This window comes from Vitis riparia, chromosome 11 (assembly GCF_004353265.1).
Source record: "Vitis riparia cultivar Riparia Gloire de Montpellier isolate 1030 chromosome 11, EGFV_Vit.rip_1.0, whole genome shotgun sequence".
In the NCBI taxonomy this organism is placed as follows: domain Eukaryota; kingdom Viridiplantae; phylum Streptophyta; class Magnoliopsida; order Vitales; family Vitaceae; genus Vitis; species Vitis riparia.
Window position 1 is genome coordinate 19,771,619 of NC_048441.1, and position 18,156 is coordinate 19,789,774.

The window sequence follows — 18,156 nt, forward strand, 5'->3', positions numbered from 1 at the left end:
ACTAGAAGGACTTTCAGGAAGCTCTCTTATTTCTCATAAGTGTAAACAGAAGCTCACTAAAACAGCGCTATGCCATGGGCACTACTGCTACATGAAACAATACAAAAGAGATAATAAAATTTCAATTCTTTTTTTATTTTTTATTTTTTTGATAGGTAAAAAGCAGGATATATTAAAGGCACAACAAAGTACACACGGAGTATACAATTAAGGCCAATAGGCAAGCAGAAAGAGAGAAAATAAAAACCCAAAACCCACCACCCTAACAGCAAACAACCACCAAAGGAATTAGGGTGCTAAGGAATGCATCCCAAAATTGAAACTCCTACTGGACACAAAAGCTTCCTGAGCCCAACTCCAACCCCTTCCTTAAATCCCCTCCACTTTCCCCTGACAGTGGACGGAGAGCTATTGTAGTTGATAGAACACTCTAACTTTTGGATCTTCCTCTCAAAACAGGACAAAAGCAAAATTTTCTTCTTTCCTCCTAACCCATTTACCCCCCTCTTTTCTTGATTGCAATTTCTTAAGTAGAGAACTGATTTCCTTCTCAAAGCCCACGATTGGCACCCCCAAACCGCTACTGAACTTGACAAAGCTACTCGGCAAGCTAACAACTTCCTCAACCTCGGCAGCACATTCAAAGCCCAAATCACAAGGAGGATTCCTCTCCTCATCCCTGACCACCAACTCCTTCATTGATTTCACATGGAAAATAGTGTTATAACTTCTCATCTGAACAGTATTGTAAGAGACAAGAGACATGATATGTACAAAAATAGTACATTTTCAGTGGACGTACACCACTGTTGGATAAATAACAGGACTTCCACAGAAACACATTATGGTAACTACATCGGCCAAATCAAGCTTGAACAGCTTAAAAGCCCCATCAAACTCAAAAACACCTTAAAAGGATGTAATCGATCATAATATCACATCTTATAGCAGTGTAACAGCCAAAGAAATGCGAAATTAGCAGTACCACAAAACATGACTACCAAAAACAAGAAAATACGAGGCCACTAACAGAAACCAGAGATCGAAACACCGTCAAGGTGATTCATTGTGTAATGAACCATAGCAACAGAAAACTCATAAAATTGAAACAACTTGACACTGCCCATAGAAAACAGAGGTCCACCTTAAGGAAAAAGTACATAGCACATATTAAACAAACCTAACAACAACAACAACAACAAAAAAAAAATCGTAAGTAAGGAACTCAGTAGACAATCAATAACCTAGAAGGCCCGTATGGTCCAAACAATTGCTGACACCACAAACAAATTCCAAACACGTGCAAAATCCCAACTGTTTTCTGAATTAGCTAAATTAAAATTACTTGTCTTAAGGAATTACAAGTTTGGAGAGGACAACAAAAAAGAACAAATAGGATCAGTCATAAGATATCATGCTGTCACAACACAGTGGGAAAATGGAAGCTGAAATAAGAAGAAAAGGAAATGTATAGATCAAAAAACCAAATGTATCCTTTTAATTAACCTCCAGCATGAAATTCACACCAATCTACAAACAATTTCATCAAGTGTGTCAGGCCTCAATTGTAGACAAGAACATCAATTCTTGAAGCAGACATGGTAATCAAAAGGGAATGAGATTGCCCAAGGCTTAAACTGCAAAGTTTCATCTGGCTTTAAGAAATTCCAAAGTTTATATGAACCTGCAAAAAATTTCTAGTATCTTGTAGAAATTCTAAGAAACCTTACACTTTATGACCTATGTTTCTACATAAATTTTGAACTCAAAGACATAAACAAAGACTTAAGATTAAAACATAGTCATATACTACGAAGTTCATCTAATTTGCTAATTATAATATTATCCGATTGAAAACAAATATGACGATATCTATGAAAGAAAAAAAAAATGATGTTGGATATCCAAATCTTAAATAATATATTGAGTATGAATGACAAGAAAAAACTTATAATTACCAGTGCACGTGGTAAGAAAGAGCGCGAAAGAACATGGAAGAAATAAAAAACTACAACAAAGCAGATAAGCAAATGTGGCAGTACCCTCAATTTAGAGGCAATGAGTAGCAGGGTATTTACCAATAAACAACAGTAATATTAGAGGGCATTTGGTAAAACTTAAGACTTAATACTTGATGAATTAAAGTGAGTTTAAGTTAAATTATGTTTAAGTTATTAGGTCATAGTAAATCATTAAGTTAAATTAATGAAGTCATTTTTAACTTTAAGTTATAAAATTAAATTACTTTATCCTATGCTACTGCTTTTAAAGGCATTCCTCTCAACTTCATTCAGCTTGATTGATACGCCATGCATGGAACAAAAGGGGTTGGATAGCAAGGAGAGGAGCATCAATTAGGTTTCTTTTGGAAGGAGATGTGTTGACTCTTATGGAGCAATGAGATGCTTTATTTGTATATTCTCATGCGGTACCATACCGATGTATAGGTCTCCTCAGTATAGTGGAGGAGTTTAATCATATACATTTTAATCAGTTTTTGTATTTGTGGGAGGATCCCTCATCCTTCTCATGTACTCTTTATTCACATTTAATACATATTTTGTTTCTTGCATATTTACATACATACACCACACACACACACACACACACACACACACACATATATATATATATAAAGTTACTTAACCAAACATATTTAATATGTTTAATAACTTAAATTAAGTCATTAAGTCATATTAAGTTAATAAGTTGATTTATCAAACTCCCTCACATACTTTTTATTCATATTTAGTACATATTATGTATCTTATTATACACACACACACACACACACACACACACTGAAATTAAGTTATTAAGTCATATTAAGTCAATAAGTTGATTTATCAAACACCCTCTAAGTCTCACAATCAGAATGAGAAACAAACGCCTGAAGTAAGCTACATATTATAAATACAAGGAAAATTCAAGTTAAATGGTTGCAATCAACACAAGCTAGAATACTCAGAACCAAGATGATAGTAAGGAAATGTAGAAAGCCTAATAAATACTGACTATATCTAATCAACAATAATAATATAATAAGTATGACTATATGTTCCACACCTGAAGTGAGTCCTCAGTGTAGCTTTCTTTAACTTTATTTAAGTTTGAAATTTCAACTATGACAGAACTTCTGCTTGAATAACCCAGTTTCCCATCCAATGTGATCTTTGCAGTGGGCTCTGAAACACCCTCATGGGAACTTGACCCCGATACACTAGGAGCAAGAGGACTACTGGGGGAAGTAGACCCACCAGAAGCAGCACTCATGCTGTTATCAAATAATGGAACGATTGCCCAAGCAAAGGACTCCCTGTAAGGCATGATTCGAGACCACACCTGAAGTTTCTGCCTTTCTCTCTCAGTCAGATGCACCTGTTATGGTAGAGGGAGAGAATCACTAAACAGAATAAACATAATTCAATAGTTTGTTTGGGATATTAAAAATAAGTACATGCATCTGGAAAAATATGCACCCACCAACCAAAGCAAAAGCATTTTTTTTTATCAAAAACAAACGTATTCATTAAAATGGATTAAAAGTACAAGCAACGGACGAGTAATCTTCCCAAATTTACAAAATTTGATCAAAATCAGAGGTAGAGAAACCTTCTCCAATATACATCTAAAGGGTACCACAAGAGACAAAACAAGGAAAAGCGACTCAACATTCCTTAGGGATTCATACAACTCCTACAAAAAGATCCTGAAGCAAAAACAAAATATACGTGCTATCGAAAAGGAACCACAAGAGACAAAACAAAGAAAAGCGACTCAACATTCCTAAAGGATTCATACAACTCCTACAAAAAGATCCTGAAGCAAAAACAAATATACATGCTAGACAATCAAGATTGGGAGAATATTGTTTTCAGTTCGCTTTGTAGGTCATTGGGGAGACATGCATATTGGACTAGCGGTGGACAAACTTATATAGGACCACATATTAGGACCAATCATCAAAACATCGGGACCAAACCCTCTTCTTTTAGTGTAAAAGTGCAAGAAAATGAGAGAAAATCAGAGGAGTAGGAAAAAGAAAAAGAAAGATGAGGATATAATCATATATTTAGAAATACACACACACACACACATATATATATGACTGTATGCTATACTGACTAAATGAACATATTTATTTATTGTCATGCAACTAGCAGGAACTCAACCCAACATAAATATCCACCTCTAGTTCTTCTCCATGTTGCTCAAGTATATATATCTCTAGCAAGTTTGTGCATTTTGATCTCAAGAAACAAAGCATAAGAAGAAAGAAGGAGAAATGGAATAAGAACAGCGAGAAAGAGGTCAACAGTAGATCAGAAATAACTTCAACAGAGGACAGAGAAAATGGCATTTCCATCCAAATTATAAGTACACATTTAATCTTCCTGAAAAATGACCAACATTATACAAAATTTTAGTTAACCAATAAAAGGATAAAAATATCTAGAAAGAAAAAGTTATAACCCCATCAAAAAAAAAAAAAATAATAATAATAATAATAATAATAATAATCAAGAAAGAAATAGTTATCAATGTGCTTGGACTTACTGGTTCTTTACGCGAATAAACTGAAGAAGTAACCCCGCCTTCTTCTGTGGCAGGCTTCTCTAACTGGATCAGCAGACAAACTGATGCTGAGGGCACATCTAAATAGAAGATGCCACGAGGTTCATAAGTAATGCAAGCCTGGAAATGGTAAAAGGGAAACTGTAAGCATTTTATTGCTTGATAAACACCAAATCAACACTTCCTACATAAATCCTAAAGAACACAAAATAAAATAAAAGGCTAAGGAAACCAAGGTATATAGTGCATTAAACCATTTTCTGTGAACATGAGAGAGACTGTTTTCATAATATAATTATAGCTTACATCCTGCATTTCAGTTGGCAATATGCGAAAAAAGAAATCCTCTGACAATTTATCTCTTCTTTCCCGATTATACAAGCAAATCGTGCCATAAAATGGCTCTGCACAAAAATGGACTTATTTAGATCTTGAAATAGCAAAAAGTTTATGAATAAAACAGGAACACAACATAGAGAGAAAAAAAAAAAAAAGGCATGATCAAATGATATAAAAGCAAGAAGTGAAAAATTCACCAACTAGCCCCGCTTGAAACGACAAGGATAGGACTTTCACAGAGATCTTCAATCCACTACAACCACACAAGAAAGAGAGAATAAAGCAAAAGCAAATGCAAAGGGATGATACAGCAATTCTATACTGCAATAAGTTGTTAAACCTGCCATACTGTGTTGTTGGAGTTTCTGGAGTCCTTTGACCAAATATCATTGACCTTTCATTTTCCCAGTCAAAAGCTGGTTCATAAGCAGGAAGAGGAGATTGACCAAAATGCTGCAAATAAATCATTGATTTAGAAAAGTCATGCCCAGGTGAATTTCCAAATACATAAAAGTAGATACGCAAACATATTTGATCAAAGTGACAAACATAGGAAATAAAAGAATCAGAAAAATGAATTAAGATTTTATGCAGTGACTAAACCCAAGAGGAACACGACTCCATCCTCACAACCTTTAAAACTTTTGACTGTGATGAATCACAGAAAGTAGCATCTGAAAATTGCCTTCCTGAGGTGCTGGGAATATCATCATCAGTAGTATCTTCAGCCTTGATTTGCCTTGCACTGGCAAGCTGCATTTCTGCAGATGAGACAAACATTATTCAACAGTGCACACATAACAAAAGTAGATAGAATAACCTCCTGTATACATCAAAAATACAATGTCCTGGCAATTAAGCAATGGACAGTTCCCATCAAATCATAGCTGGATCCAGAAGATTTTAAAAACAGTACCAAACTGGAGTACCAAGGTAATATTTTCTTGGATAAAACTTTTCCAGGGAAATGAATATGTTGCACAGACACAATAAGACATGGCCACACTCTTTAAAACTAAAAAATACAATAAGAAGCAAGAACTACATGAACCCATACATAAGATTTTCCCACTGAATTTGGACATCAGGAAATAAGGTTTATTTACATACAAGACTTTGCAATACACATAGCACTAAAGCATTACCCTTCAAGTGGGTCTCATTACCACTGTATGTAACTTACCTGTTTCAATATCAGTATCAGGCCCTTCAAATATCTGATTTTGAAACAAAACTGGACTGATGCTTTCATAATGACCATATTTGTTTTCATCCTTTACCCAATCAGTTCTGTAGCATTGAACAAGTTCATTCAGATGCGGCCACTGCTCCAAATTTTCATCAAGCTGAAAAAAGAATATTGAGAATTCTATCAGTAAAACCTGGCACATTTGGGCTCAAGCATTTACCTGTGTCACATTGAAGAAAATATCTCAATCTAAACCATCAAGATGATTTTTTCTTTTTTTGATAGGCAAAAGAGAACATATATTAAATATGCCTAAGAGGAGGCGTAGAACTGTATACACAAAGTATACAAAAAACGCTCAATATAGGCAAAAAAATTAAAAAAACAAAAAACCCCTCCCTTTGCTTTAAACTCGACCAATCTATAAAATATAACATACACATTGTGTGGTCCACCATATACACCCTAGTCTAATTCACAAAAGTATATATAAAATCAGATTTGATTGCTTAGTCGGACTGCTCAACATCATTAAAAAAATTCTCAATCCTTTCCTTCCAAATAGTCCACAACAATCACAAGGGAGCAAGCCTCCACGCTTTTTTCCAATATGTCAACTCAACAAGTTCCTTCTAACTGAAGAATGCATCACCCAAACCACTCTAAAAGGGGAATAAATCAGATGTCACACCATTCTTCCTTTGGAACAATGCAAGCAAGTGGTCTCTCATTTCCTCCTCACCTTAGCAGATGTAAGATCCGTCGGGAGAGTCCAACCCCTCCTTTCGAGTTGTTCAAGAGTTACAATTCTACCCCAAGACGCTTCCCAAGCAAAGAAATTGACCTTCACCGGTGCCCAAGTACTCCACACTACACTAGTTGGGAAATGCTCTCTATAACCCCTAGAAAAGGAACTATCTCTTTGTATACACCTTGTATACCTATTTCCTTTAATACACATTTATATTTACCTATCAAAAAAAAAAATCCCCTAGAAAAGGAAGAATAAAGAGATTTAACAAAAAAAATTCCACTCTTAGATACATTGTAACTCAATTTGTCCTCTGTTTCCCTTTTAATTGACAATGATAGTAATTTTTGAAAGAAAATCTCCACTTCATCAATCTCTCAATCACTAAACTGCCTTGAAAAACGAGGGCTCCAACCACCCCCTTCTCCAACCTACTCCCATACCTCTACCACCCATCCATCTTTGTCAGAAGCAAAAGAGAATAAGCTTAGGAAGGCTAATTCCAATGTTAAATCCTCGCACCACAAGTCGTTCCAAAATTTAACCTTTTTCCCATTCCCAATTGAAATGAGAGATCTGCTTCTTATACTCTCCCATTCGTTTTTATATCCATCTCTCACCCCTCTTGAACACCACTCCCTTTCCTCCCCTTCGAACTTCTCTATTATGATTTGTTTCCATAAGGATTCCCTTTTTTGTAGCAAATCTCCAATTCAACTAACCAAGCAATGCCTTGTTCAAGACAAAAATGTTGCAAATTCTGAGACCCCCACCCTTCTTTCGTAAGTGAACCATGGTCTAATTAACCAAATGAGGTCTTTTCTCTAACGTATCACCTCCTCACAAAAAGTACCTTTGGATCTTTTCAAGTCTTGAACTGACCTTTCTCTGGATGACGAGCAAGGACATGAAATAAATTGAAAGACTTGATAAAGTGCTTTTGATTAGAGTAAGTCTCCCCCCCTTAGAAAGATATTGCCTCTTCCACATCGCTAATCTTTTCCTAAATCTCTCCTCCACTACATCCCACACCCTAGAAAATTTATAAGAGGCTCCCAAAGAGAAACCAAAATAGAAAGTGGGTAACTTCCCTATTCTATAACCTAACACCAAGGCTAATTCTTCCACATTAGCTACCCCCAATAGGAATAACCTTACATTTACCCAAATTAATTTTTAGGCCAAAAATCATCTCAAATCACATAAACACCCAACTCAAATATCTCAACTAATCACAATTGGCCCTGCAAAAAATCATAGTATCATTGGCAAACAAAAGACGAGACACTTCCATCCCCTTCCCACTTTAAAACGTGAAATGAAGCCTCCACTCTTAGCTCTAGTCAACATTTGATGGAGAGCTTCCATAGCCAAGATGAACAAATAAGGGGACAAGGGGTAAATCTCGAACCCTTAGAACTTGTAAAGAAACCAAACAAAGTTCCATTAATGAGAATAAAAAAACTTGTAGTTGAAATACACCAATTTATCCATCTAACCCACCTTTGGGCGACACTCAAGTTTATTTACTAACACTTTAGCTAGCAACTTGTACAATCCCCCTATAAGACTAATGGGTTTGAAGTTTTTCAGATTTTCTACTCCACTTTTTTTTGGGATCAACACTAAGAAAGTGGTGTTTAAGCTTCTCTGGAAAGTACCTTAAGTCAAAAACTCCCTAAACAACTCATGATGTAAGACTTGACGATGTCCCAACACAATTGACAAAAAACTATAGTAAAACCACCTATTATCCCCACTAAAACTAGAAAGAGCATCGAAAACTTACTCCTCCAAAAAAGGTTCCTCTAAGCTCCTCAAAGCGTCACTCCCCAACACTCTAAAACACAAGGCGTTATGTTGGGTCTCCAATCTCGAGTCTCAAAAGGAAAAGCATGAAAAGCTCTGCACGCCCCATCCTTAATCTCACCATCCTTCGTCAAAGTAGCACCATTAACTCACTTTGGTTGGCAAGTTTCTTCTACTACATGCATTAGTCATTTTGTGGAAAAACTTGGCATTCTTATCTCCCTGCCTTAACCAAATTTCTCTAGATTTTTACCTCCATGAAGTTTCTTCCATTAAGCCCATTTTTTGTGCTCCCCCAAGGCCACCTTTCTAGCCTCTACCTCTTCGGCTATGAGAGAAGAAACTCCCTCTTTAGAGTCCCAAAAACTAATATGAGAAAGAGTCTTTGCCTTGTTAAATAAACCATTTCCAAAGACTTCTTTATTCCACATCTTAATATTCTTTTTAAGAACCTTTAGCTTCACTGAAAGGCAATGACTGCTAGATCCGCTAACTCCATAACAAGCCCACTGACTTCTAATGAGGTCTTTGAACCCATCAGCCTTAAACCACATATTCTCAAATTTGACAGGTGTTTTGCTCTTTTAAATCCCTCCACCTTCAAGAAGAATAGGACAATGGTCAAATTAGGCTTAGGAAGCATAGGCTAAGATAGGCCCGAAAAATGGTCCTCCCACTCTTCTAAAACTAAGAAATGGTTCAACCTCGAGGACAACTAAGAGTTCAAGCCTCCGCAACCCGTAAACGCACCTCCAATAAGAGGAAGGTTCCTCGATCTCAACTCCTCTATAATATCTAAAAAGCACCTCACTCTGCAGAGAGTCTTGAGCAATTCCTACTTTCCCTTGGAAATTTGACTTAATTAAAGTCCCCACCAAAACTATCAAGATTATTATGCTTGGACATTGTAAAGCTCAAATTATAAAATAAAAATCAAGTAAGCTAAGGTTATCAATGTAGACAAACTACTAAAATTAAGGTAAATCGTCCTACTTATCTTTAACTATCATCTCTAAGGGGCTAAATCCGAACAAAAGTCCATATGGCATGTGATGGTGGACAGATTAGAAAGAAAACTAACTCAAAGAAGAGATTACCTCCTAGACGAAGGTTGAATCAATCATTGCATGCTAGTAAAACTTCTTTATACTTATTCCCTTTTGGTATCAATCTTCTCCATTCCAAGCATCTAGAGAAGGCCTTTTTAGACTTTAGTTGAAAGGTTTTTAAGCACTCATGCATCCATTTGTTAAATTGTAGAGTAGTGAATGTGCAAATCCTAGAAGCAAACAATTAAAAAGTTATCCATATCACAGCACAGCACTTCCAAGCAAGCAGTTGCCTCAATTTGCCTACAACCCAACTCATCTAAACAAAGTTATTGAGACACAAAGACAACAAGCATCATCATTTTTTTTTTTTTTATGAATAAAAAGAGAGTATATTAATAAAAAAAGGCACTACAAAGAAGCACCCCAACGTATACAGGAAGTATACAAAGAAAAACCTTTACCCATGGCCTAACCAATCAACAAAATCTACAACGGAAGTGGGGCCAGAAACAAAAAAACCCCTGGACCACGCCCACAGATTACAAAGAAAAACCGATTTACACCCCTGAATCGAATGCTCTACATTATCAAAAGCCCTACTGTTTCTTTCCTTCCAAACAGTCCAAAAAAGGCACAAGGGTGCTGAACGCCACACTTTCCTCCTTTCCTTTCCCACACAAGGCCCTAACCACCCCAAAAAAAGGTGGATGGGATAAAAGACTCTTATTAGTATGATGATGCTTGTTGACAACAAGCATCATCATACTAATAAGAGTTTTTTATCTCATCCACCTTTTTTGTAGAAAACTGTATTTTATTGACAGAACGAGGCAATTCAACGATGAATGCAATATCCAATTCCTAAACCTCTATAGAATGGTAAGGTTGCGAGATTCTTTTCACTCTTTTCTTTTTTGTCTTGGAATTTCAGGTTCCAATGCAACCTTTTTACCACAAAATTGAGAAAGCTTACTTTCCTTATGTTGACTTTAATCCATGTATATGTATCATCCACTTTTCCATTTGTACCAATTTGAGATCCTCTCCTGATGCATACTTATATGGAAATCTAAAGCCTCACCTAAAGTCTAAGACCTTTGCATGTGTAGTGGCAAATATGAAGATTGCTAGCAATCGCATGTTGCAAAAGAATAAGTCTCAAAAAGCCCTTAATCCAAAATGTTTATAATGTATAAGAACAAGAATGGGGAATTAGCAGAACATCTTTCTTTCAAGAGCACAGCAACACTAACATTATGGCATAGGTTGTTTGGACTTGTTGGGATTGGCGAGGTTACCTAGAAGCATGGTAGAGATGTCAGACTATTGCTTATCAAGGTTTTGGAGGTCTTCCTATAGGGAAGTCGGTTTGGTGTATTGCTAATCTCACATCAATTTGGACTCTATAGTGGGAAAGGAATGCAAGAATCTTTTGGAGGCAATGTGAGATTTAATCTATTTTTGTTCTCTCTAGGAGTCGGATAGTGCAACATCTGTGGGCATCCCTTTAAACATCATACTACTAGAAACCTAGAATGCAGATCTACTAGTTGGTCGAGGAGACACTCTCTACACGGATACCCCCTCCAGTGGGCAGCGTCAAGTTGAATTTTGATGGGGAGTCAGTGGGTAACCCAAACAACTAGGAATTGGAGGAATACTCATGGATCATCATGGAACATTAGTGCGAGCATTCTTTAAAAATGTTGGAGTGAGTCTAGCCAATCGGGGGGAGACCTTAGCCTTGTTGGAAGGCCTCAACTGAGCTAAAGCTAAAATTTATCCAATCTTCCAATACAAAGGCATTCTACAGTGGTCCTATCTTAGGTAAATAAGAAAGAAGCTTGTGGAGGTTTGATTGATGGCTGTGCAAAATCTTTTAATACTGCTTTAGAGTTGGGATGTTCCTTCTGCTAAAGTCCTTAGATAGTGAACCATGTGGAAGATATGTTAACAAATAGGGAATCAATTAGTTGGATCTCTTTTGTAGGGGATTTTTACCCCCAAAGTTTTGACTTCGTTGTCATAACCACTTGTAGTTGTGCATTTTCATTGATATCTAGAATAGATTGTGAGAAAACGTTTGATCAAGAAATGAAGTGCTCATTTATTGCATGGTGATGAAATGTTTGAAGGACAGATCTCTCATCCTTCTTTGTATTTATTTATTGCATGGTGAGAAAATGTTTGTTTCTAATCAATATATAAATAAAAGAGAATAAAAACCACAAGAGAAGGCCTCTAATGCCTAACACCCAGCTAGACAAACACTTAAGACAAACCAACCTTGAAAGGCTCACAAATGAAGAAAATTCCCAACATGCTACACAAGAGAGCAGTCGATGAGGCTTTATGTTCTATGTTATGATTCCTAGGGTGGCTAAGGTGAGGCTTGAAAAGATTCAGCATGATTTTGGCAGCTGGGAAGAGGAGGATGCTTGGTCAGGTGGTTAACTATTTGTTTTAAACATACCAAAGTTGGGTTGGGCATTAGAACCATGGGTGGGTGCTTAGTAAACTCAGCTTGTGCAGCTGTTGTGGAGGAATATTGTTGACAAGTTTGGGAAAGAGGACCATAAGTATCCTACAAAGAGAAGGGAGGGCATTGGGAAGGATCTTTAGAAAGTTATCAGGAGAGGATGCCTTCCAAACAAGTACTTGTATTTCTATGGGAGCAAAGGCTAAAGAAGTAAGCTCTGCTATGATTCTTGGTAAGGGAGACTGCTCTGAAAATTGCTTCTTAGACTTGTTCAACATTCCTATAAACAAAACTGCATGGATGGCAGACCTGTGGCATGAGGAGAGTGTCCAGGGTCATTGGAGCTCAATATTTATCTGGTGGGAGGGCCCTTCAATGTATAGAAGGTGACCCTCCACCTCTTTGTTGTCCAGTGCATCTCATCATTTAACAGATTTGTCTTTTTGGAAGAAACACAAAAGAAAGTAGTGAATATCTTTATCAAAGTGGATATAGAACTAGGGTCCTGGGTTGCCAGTCAGGCACAGGTTCAAGGCCATCTTATGATACACCCTATACATACCCCTTCCTACTGTAGACATCTGTATCCATTCACCATGGAGTTGGGCAACCATACATCTGATTCTCTGTTCCATGCTCTAGACAATATGCATATTACACCTGTTCAAAATTATCCGAATTTTACCCTGCCCTTTGATAGAAGTCATCTGTGTAAAACCTTAGTCCTACAATTTTGCTACTCACAGAAAAACCATTAGTTTTGCGGAGTGAACTATCCTCAAAGAGATGAATAACCAGATAAAAGTAGTTTATTATTATTAGAACTCCCAAAAGCAATATAATTATAAAATTTTTGGATACAAGTAAAGAACTATTCAACTTCAGTGTACTAATAGAAGCTTCAAAGCCAAAACCACAAATCCATATAAGCAATTGATTCAATATAGCATGATCAATGACGTTTAATCATGTAACAAAGATGGTATCGCAAACTCACCAGTGGGTCCAACTTCAGATTAGCAGCAATGGACTGACGAGGTATTCTTCGAAACCGATGCCCACTAGGTGACAAATTTTCCATAGCTGATAAAAGGTTCGACAAAGAATCAGCAAGTACAAATCATGAAATGGCGATATACTACTCCAGTTAGCCTCATGAAGGATGAGACACGACCTCCATATTTCAATAAGATCTGAAGGACTTTCCCTCTAATGATAAACCCTTAGGCACGCTCTACGGCTAAAAGCATCTATAATGCGGATCCAGCCTCCATTTTTGTCACATCAACCATACATTACCACGACTTGACTTTGAAAATTACTAAGGAAAAAGAAGGCAAAAATATGTATTATACAAAAATAAAGCACAATAACCCTAGAGTGTTGCTAACAAGACCACATTATATAAATGAAACAAAAATCTCACACTAAGCTGCACTTGAAGAGGTGGATAGAGGTGTGTACTCGCCTTTGGGCCAGCAAGCTAAGCAACTGAACTCAATGCCCTGGTTGGGGGACTAGGGCGAAAGCACAGCCAGATCTACTGAAACCCCACAACGGAAACCCTAAACAGACACAATCCTGAGACTATAAATGGATTGCGATTGCTTTAGCTTTTACTCTGTTGTTGCTGCTGCGTCTGCGGTTGCTTGGAAGAGTAGTGTAGGTGAAGGGAAGAAAAAATAAGAGAAAAATAAAATAAAAATAAAATAAGAACAAGTGAAAGAGGAAATGTAGCTTGAACCTTTTTCCGCTATCGCTCTCTGGGCTCTGTAGTGGGAGTGATCGCTTGTGGAAACAGCAAAAATCATACCAAAACAGCACAACCCAACATTTCGAGACGGGTTCGGGAATCTTTTGTCTATCTCATCCCCTTTCCCCTATGTTTGTTTTTAGGAATTATTTATATATAATACATACTTACAAGGGGACTAATCACAATAAGTGAATATATATAAATATACATACTTATCTGAAAGCTTTAAATTTTCCTATATACTAAAGATCAGATGATATTCTGAATTTTTTTCTTTTTTTTTTTTTAGTCGCGTTATTTTATTGAATGACTAAAATATATTGAAACATGGTGGTTCTAGTGTAATGGGTGTCCTAACCAATAGTTGTTCAAAATATGCTAGTAGCCCGATGATTCTTCTAAATACGTTTTAATAATAAATTCAGTGAACTAACATGTTTAAATTAAGTAGAGTTTCAAGTTTTAACGAAAAAATCAAAACAAAATTCAAATTCACTTAAAAGGGATTCAAATAACTCAAAGACTTAAATGTTTAAAGACTTATTGAGCTTATGATAAATTTGTAAGATTAATTCTTTGGGTACACTTAGGATTAAATTGTTTTTCATGCATTCGTTTATATTCGGTTTTCATAAAAATGAACTTGAACATTTTAAAATTTAATGATTACTCTTTATACTTCAAAAACCTTAGGTTCACTTCAAAATGATATATAAAGTTTTATAAATGTATTGTCTCGGTATCAAGAACAACTAAACTAAAAAAATGAAGTTTTTTGGCTGTATTTGGCCCAACCAATTAAGGTCCTCCCAAAATCAATTCAACCAATTGGGAATTAGTTGGCTTTTCTTAGTTGAAGACCGATCAGGACACCAAAATGGTCTCTTTATCTCTCTCTCTCTCTCTCTTCCAAAACTTTTGTGTTTATGGTAGAAGCATCACCTTTCCCAATTGAGCACAAGTCAAGGGTTGGTCAAAGCTCGTAAAGGACCAATGGTCACCTATAATGCATTTAATGTTTAGCAGTTACTTAATTGGTCGAACAAAATGCCAATTGGTCAAGGCCTATATTTGCACAAAAAAATATACCCCAAAGTTAATTTCCTATAAATTGAGAGCTTTTAACATTTATTGTTACAAAAATATTTGCATTAACTTGACTATCTACGTATATTTTTCTTTCAAAACTCTCAAACTCAAGTGTATGAATTTTTTTACTTACAAATCATTTAGTACATTTATTTGCTTTCATATGAACTTCCATTACATTGAGCATTTATTAAGTTAGATTGAATGTTGCTATACTTCACTCATTTGTGAAAGGTCAAGTGTTTGGAGTTTGAAGTTCATATTGAACTTGAAGAGACTTGTAGAGCCTACATTGGAGCCATTGAATCCAATAGTACAAGTGGAGGGTTTAGCTTGAAACTTTAGTCAATGGAACTCTCACTTGAAAATGTTATTGAGAATAGTGGACATAAACAAAATTTATTGAACCACTATAAAAATGAGTTTGCACTTCTATTTTTATCTCCATTCATGTTTCTTAATTTAAGTAGTTTTTGAAAAAAAATTAATCACCTAATTCACCCCCTTTTCCTTAATCAATTTAGCCTTGTTTCACATATACAAATGTGTAATGCAATTGGAAGAGAATAATAAAATATAAACTAAAGGCAAACTAAAAATGGAAAAAGGATGTTTAAAGTTGGTAGATATAATGTAAAACTTAAAATAAAAATAATATCCAAATTGCTAAGAGTTGGTTCGAGAGTAGTGTTTTAGACTAATAAAACCAATTTTATTGTTTCGTAAACAAAAATCATGTGTTTGATGGTTTTTGAAAATGAGTTTTAGAAATATACAAAATCACTTCAAGACTTAAAGTAAAGCAATTCGTGGACAATCATGTGATTTTTCCAAAATCATTTTTTATCATATAATCACATTATTAAATATAAATCAAACCACTGATTTTATGTACCACGTTTGGTTATTAGGATATATTAAAAATAAAATAAAATGAGATAAAAATGATTTCTTAAATAGGAGGACGGGTGAATTATATTTATAAAAAAAAAAGAAGAAAGTGTAATGCAATCCTATTATTCCGTAAATAATATGAATGTGTTGGGTCGAGCACATTGTTGATAATTTAATTAATTTTCCATCAAATTTTCTTGAATTTTCAAATAGGATGAATCTTTCATAAATTATTTTTAATTTTTTATTTCTTTTGGTAATATCAAAGTAAGTGAGTATTTGGTAAACCAATTTTATAACTTAAAAGTGAGTTAATAATTTAATTTAAATCATTAAGTAAATTAAATATGTTTAATAAAATAACTTAATGATACGATTTAAAGTAAAAAACAATTTTAACCAATAAGTAAAAAAAATAATTTATTTTTATTTTACTTTTTTACCCATGTTTATTATAATTACCTCCACTATCTCATTTGCTACTTTACAGACCTCTGTTATTACTCGAACTCATTTGTTATAGTTATAACTTATTATAATAAATATGTCAATTTAATAATTTGAAACGAGTTTTAATTTAATTTTATCAAATAATTTTAATATTTAAATTAAAAATAAAGTAACAAGTTTTAAGTTAGTAATTTAAGTATAATTTAACTTAAAGTCGATTTAAGTCATTAAGTGATAAGTATTAAGTTTTATAAAACAGCCCCTAAAATAAAAATATAATAAAATAATCAATGTAAGTAAATAGAATGTAAAACTACTCAATTTGATGGTTGATTATTTTCTCTTCATTTAAATAAATGACATGAAAATACGGTACAAAGGAATTGGTATAAACTTTTATAATTTCTTTTGGCTGTAAAATAAATTTGAGCAAATTAGTATCCACCAATACACAAAATATACTAATTAAAACTAAAAATTATTACATTGATAAAAAACACAATTAGATGAAATTAAGAATTAATAAATCAATCTTCTTTCATTTAATATTTAGTTACATTAGCATATAGTTTTAAACCATTAAATATAATTAATAACTATTAAATATTTAATATACTAAACATATTTTAAAATACTATTATTAAGTTGGATGGTATTCAATTATGTTTTTATTTTTATATTTATATAATTAATTTTATAAATTTATAATTAATGATTAACATTTATGTCTATTTTAAAATTATTTTATATTCATATTTAATACTTGTAACAATTATCATATTATATTTTGTTATGTTTTTAATTCCTTATCAATATCCTATATAATTATTTTTTTAAGTGAATTGCCATATACTAGGGCTATAACCATTAAAGAATAATAGGAAGGGAGAATTGTGTTTTGGGCCCAGCTGGGCCCAAAAATTACATTTGGTCCTCCAACCACCCATATTTAAGGCCAAGGATATGAGATAATAATGGACAAAAATACCCACTTGACTCATTTTTGTCTTTATTCTACTACTTGCCACTCTTCTTTCTTATTTAACCATTTTTTTATTTTTCATTTTTTTAAAACTCTTTTATAAATAATTGAAAATTTACAATATTTTTTATTTTTAAATTATAAATAAACAAAAATTATATTAACGATTCAAAGACTATTTTGGAAAATATTTTCTAAAAAAATATTAATTTAAATAAATAAAAATTATCTTTTACATTTATTTTTATAGTTTACATTTTAGAAGTAAATAATTTAATGATTAAAATACCATTTAAAATAAATATATTCACTATTTTAATTTTTTTTATACTTAAAAGTATTTTAAAGTTTTTTTTTTTTTTACTATTATAAAATAAAAAGTTCAATTTTTTTTTTTTTTAATCTTCTTCCTTCCTTATTTTAATAACTTTTTTAACATGACTTTTAGTAATAAGTTATATGAAATGCTACAAATTTGTTTATTAAGAATTTTTTTTAATGATTTGAATTAATTGAAAATTTATTAAAATAAGAAAAAGAAAAATAAAGAAAGTGGATGGATTGAGAGTTTTTATTTTAAGTACTCGATTAAAATGACGATGGATGAAGAGTTTTTATTTTAAGTACTCAATTAAAATGTTTTCATATGACCTAATTTTAGAAGTGGATTATATCAATACACAGTAGAGATTTATTTATTTATTTTTATATAAAAAAGGTTGAAAGGTATATTTACTTGTTTTAGATGAAAACAAATAACTAAAAATTATATAGATTATATTTAAGTTTGG

The 18,156-nt window shown here is 33.8% G+C and overlaps 1 protein-coding gene across 5 annotated transcripts in view; it reads right to left on the reverse strand.

The window, feature by feature from the left end:
- LOC117925544 (guanine nucleotide exchange factor SPIKE 1) overlaps positions 1-14,069 on the reverse strand; it is a 70,769-nt gene extending 56,700 nt beyond the window's left edge. The window contains exons 1-10 of one of the 5 annotated variants that reach the window (XM_034844576.1): positions 13,939-14,069; positions 13,663-13,833; positions 13,192-13,277; positions 6,098-6,260; positions 5,548-5,675; positions 5,264-5,367; positions 5,112-5,167; positions 4,882-4,979; positions 4,558-4,695; positions 3,067-3,378 (exon numbers count right to left, since the gene is read on the reverse strand). In XM_034844576.1, the coding sequence (XP_034700467.1) occupies positions 3,067-3,378; positions 4,558-4,695; positions 4,882-4,979; positions 5,112-5,167; positions 5,264-5,367; positions 5,548-5,675; positions 6,098-6,260; positions 13,192-13,275 (1,083 nt within the window). In that variant the 5' untranslated portion in view covers positions 13,276-13,277; positions 13,663-13,833; positions 13,939-14,069. Of the gene's footprint in view, positions 1-3,066; positions 3,379-4,557; positions 4,696-4,881; positions 4,980-5,111; positions 5,168-5,254; positions 5,368-5,547; positions 5,676-6,097; positions 6,261-13,191; positions 13,278-13,620; positions 13,843-13,938 lie in introns of all 5 variants that reach the window. The other 4 variants (XM_034844575.1, XM_034844572.1, XM_034844574.1 and 1 more) reach the window with 4 other exon arrangements.
- Between the last annotated feature and the right edge of the window lie 4,087 nt (positions 14,070-18,156).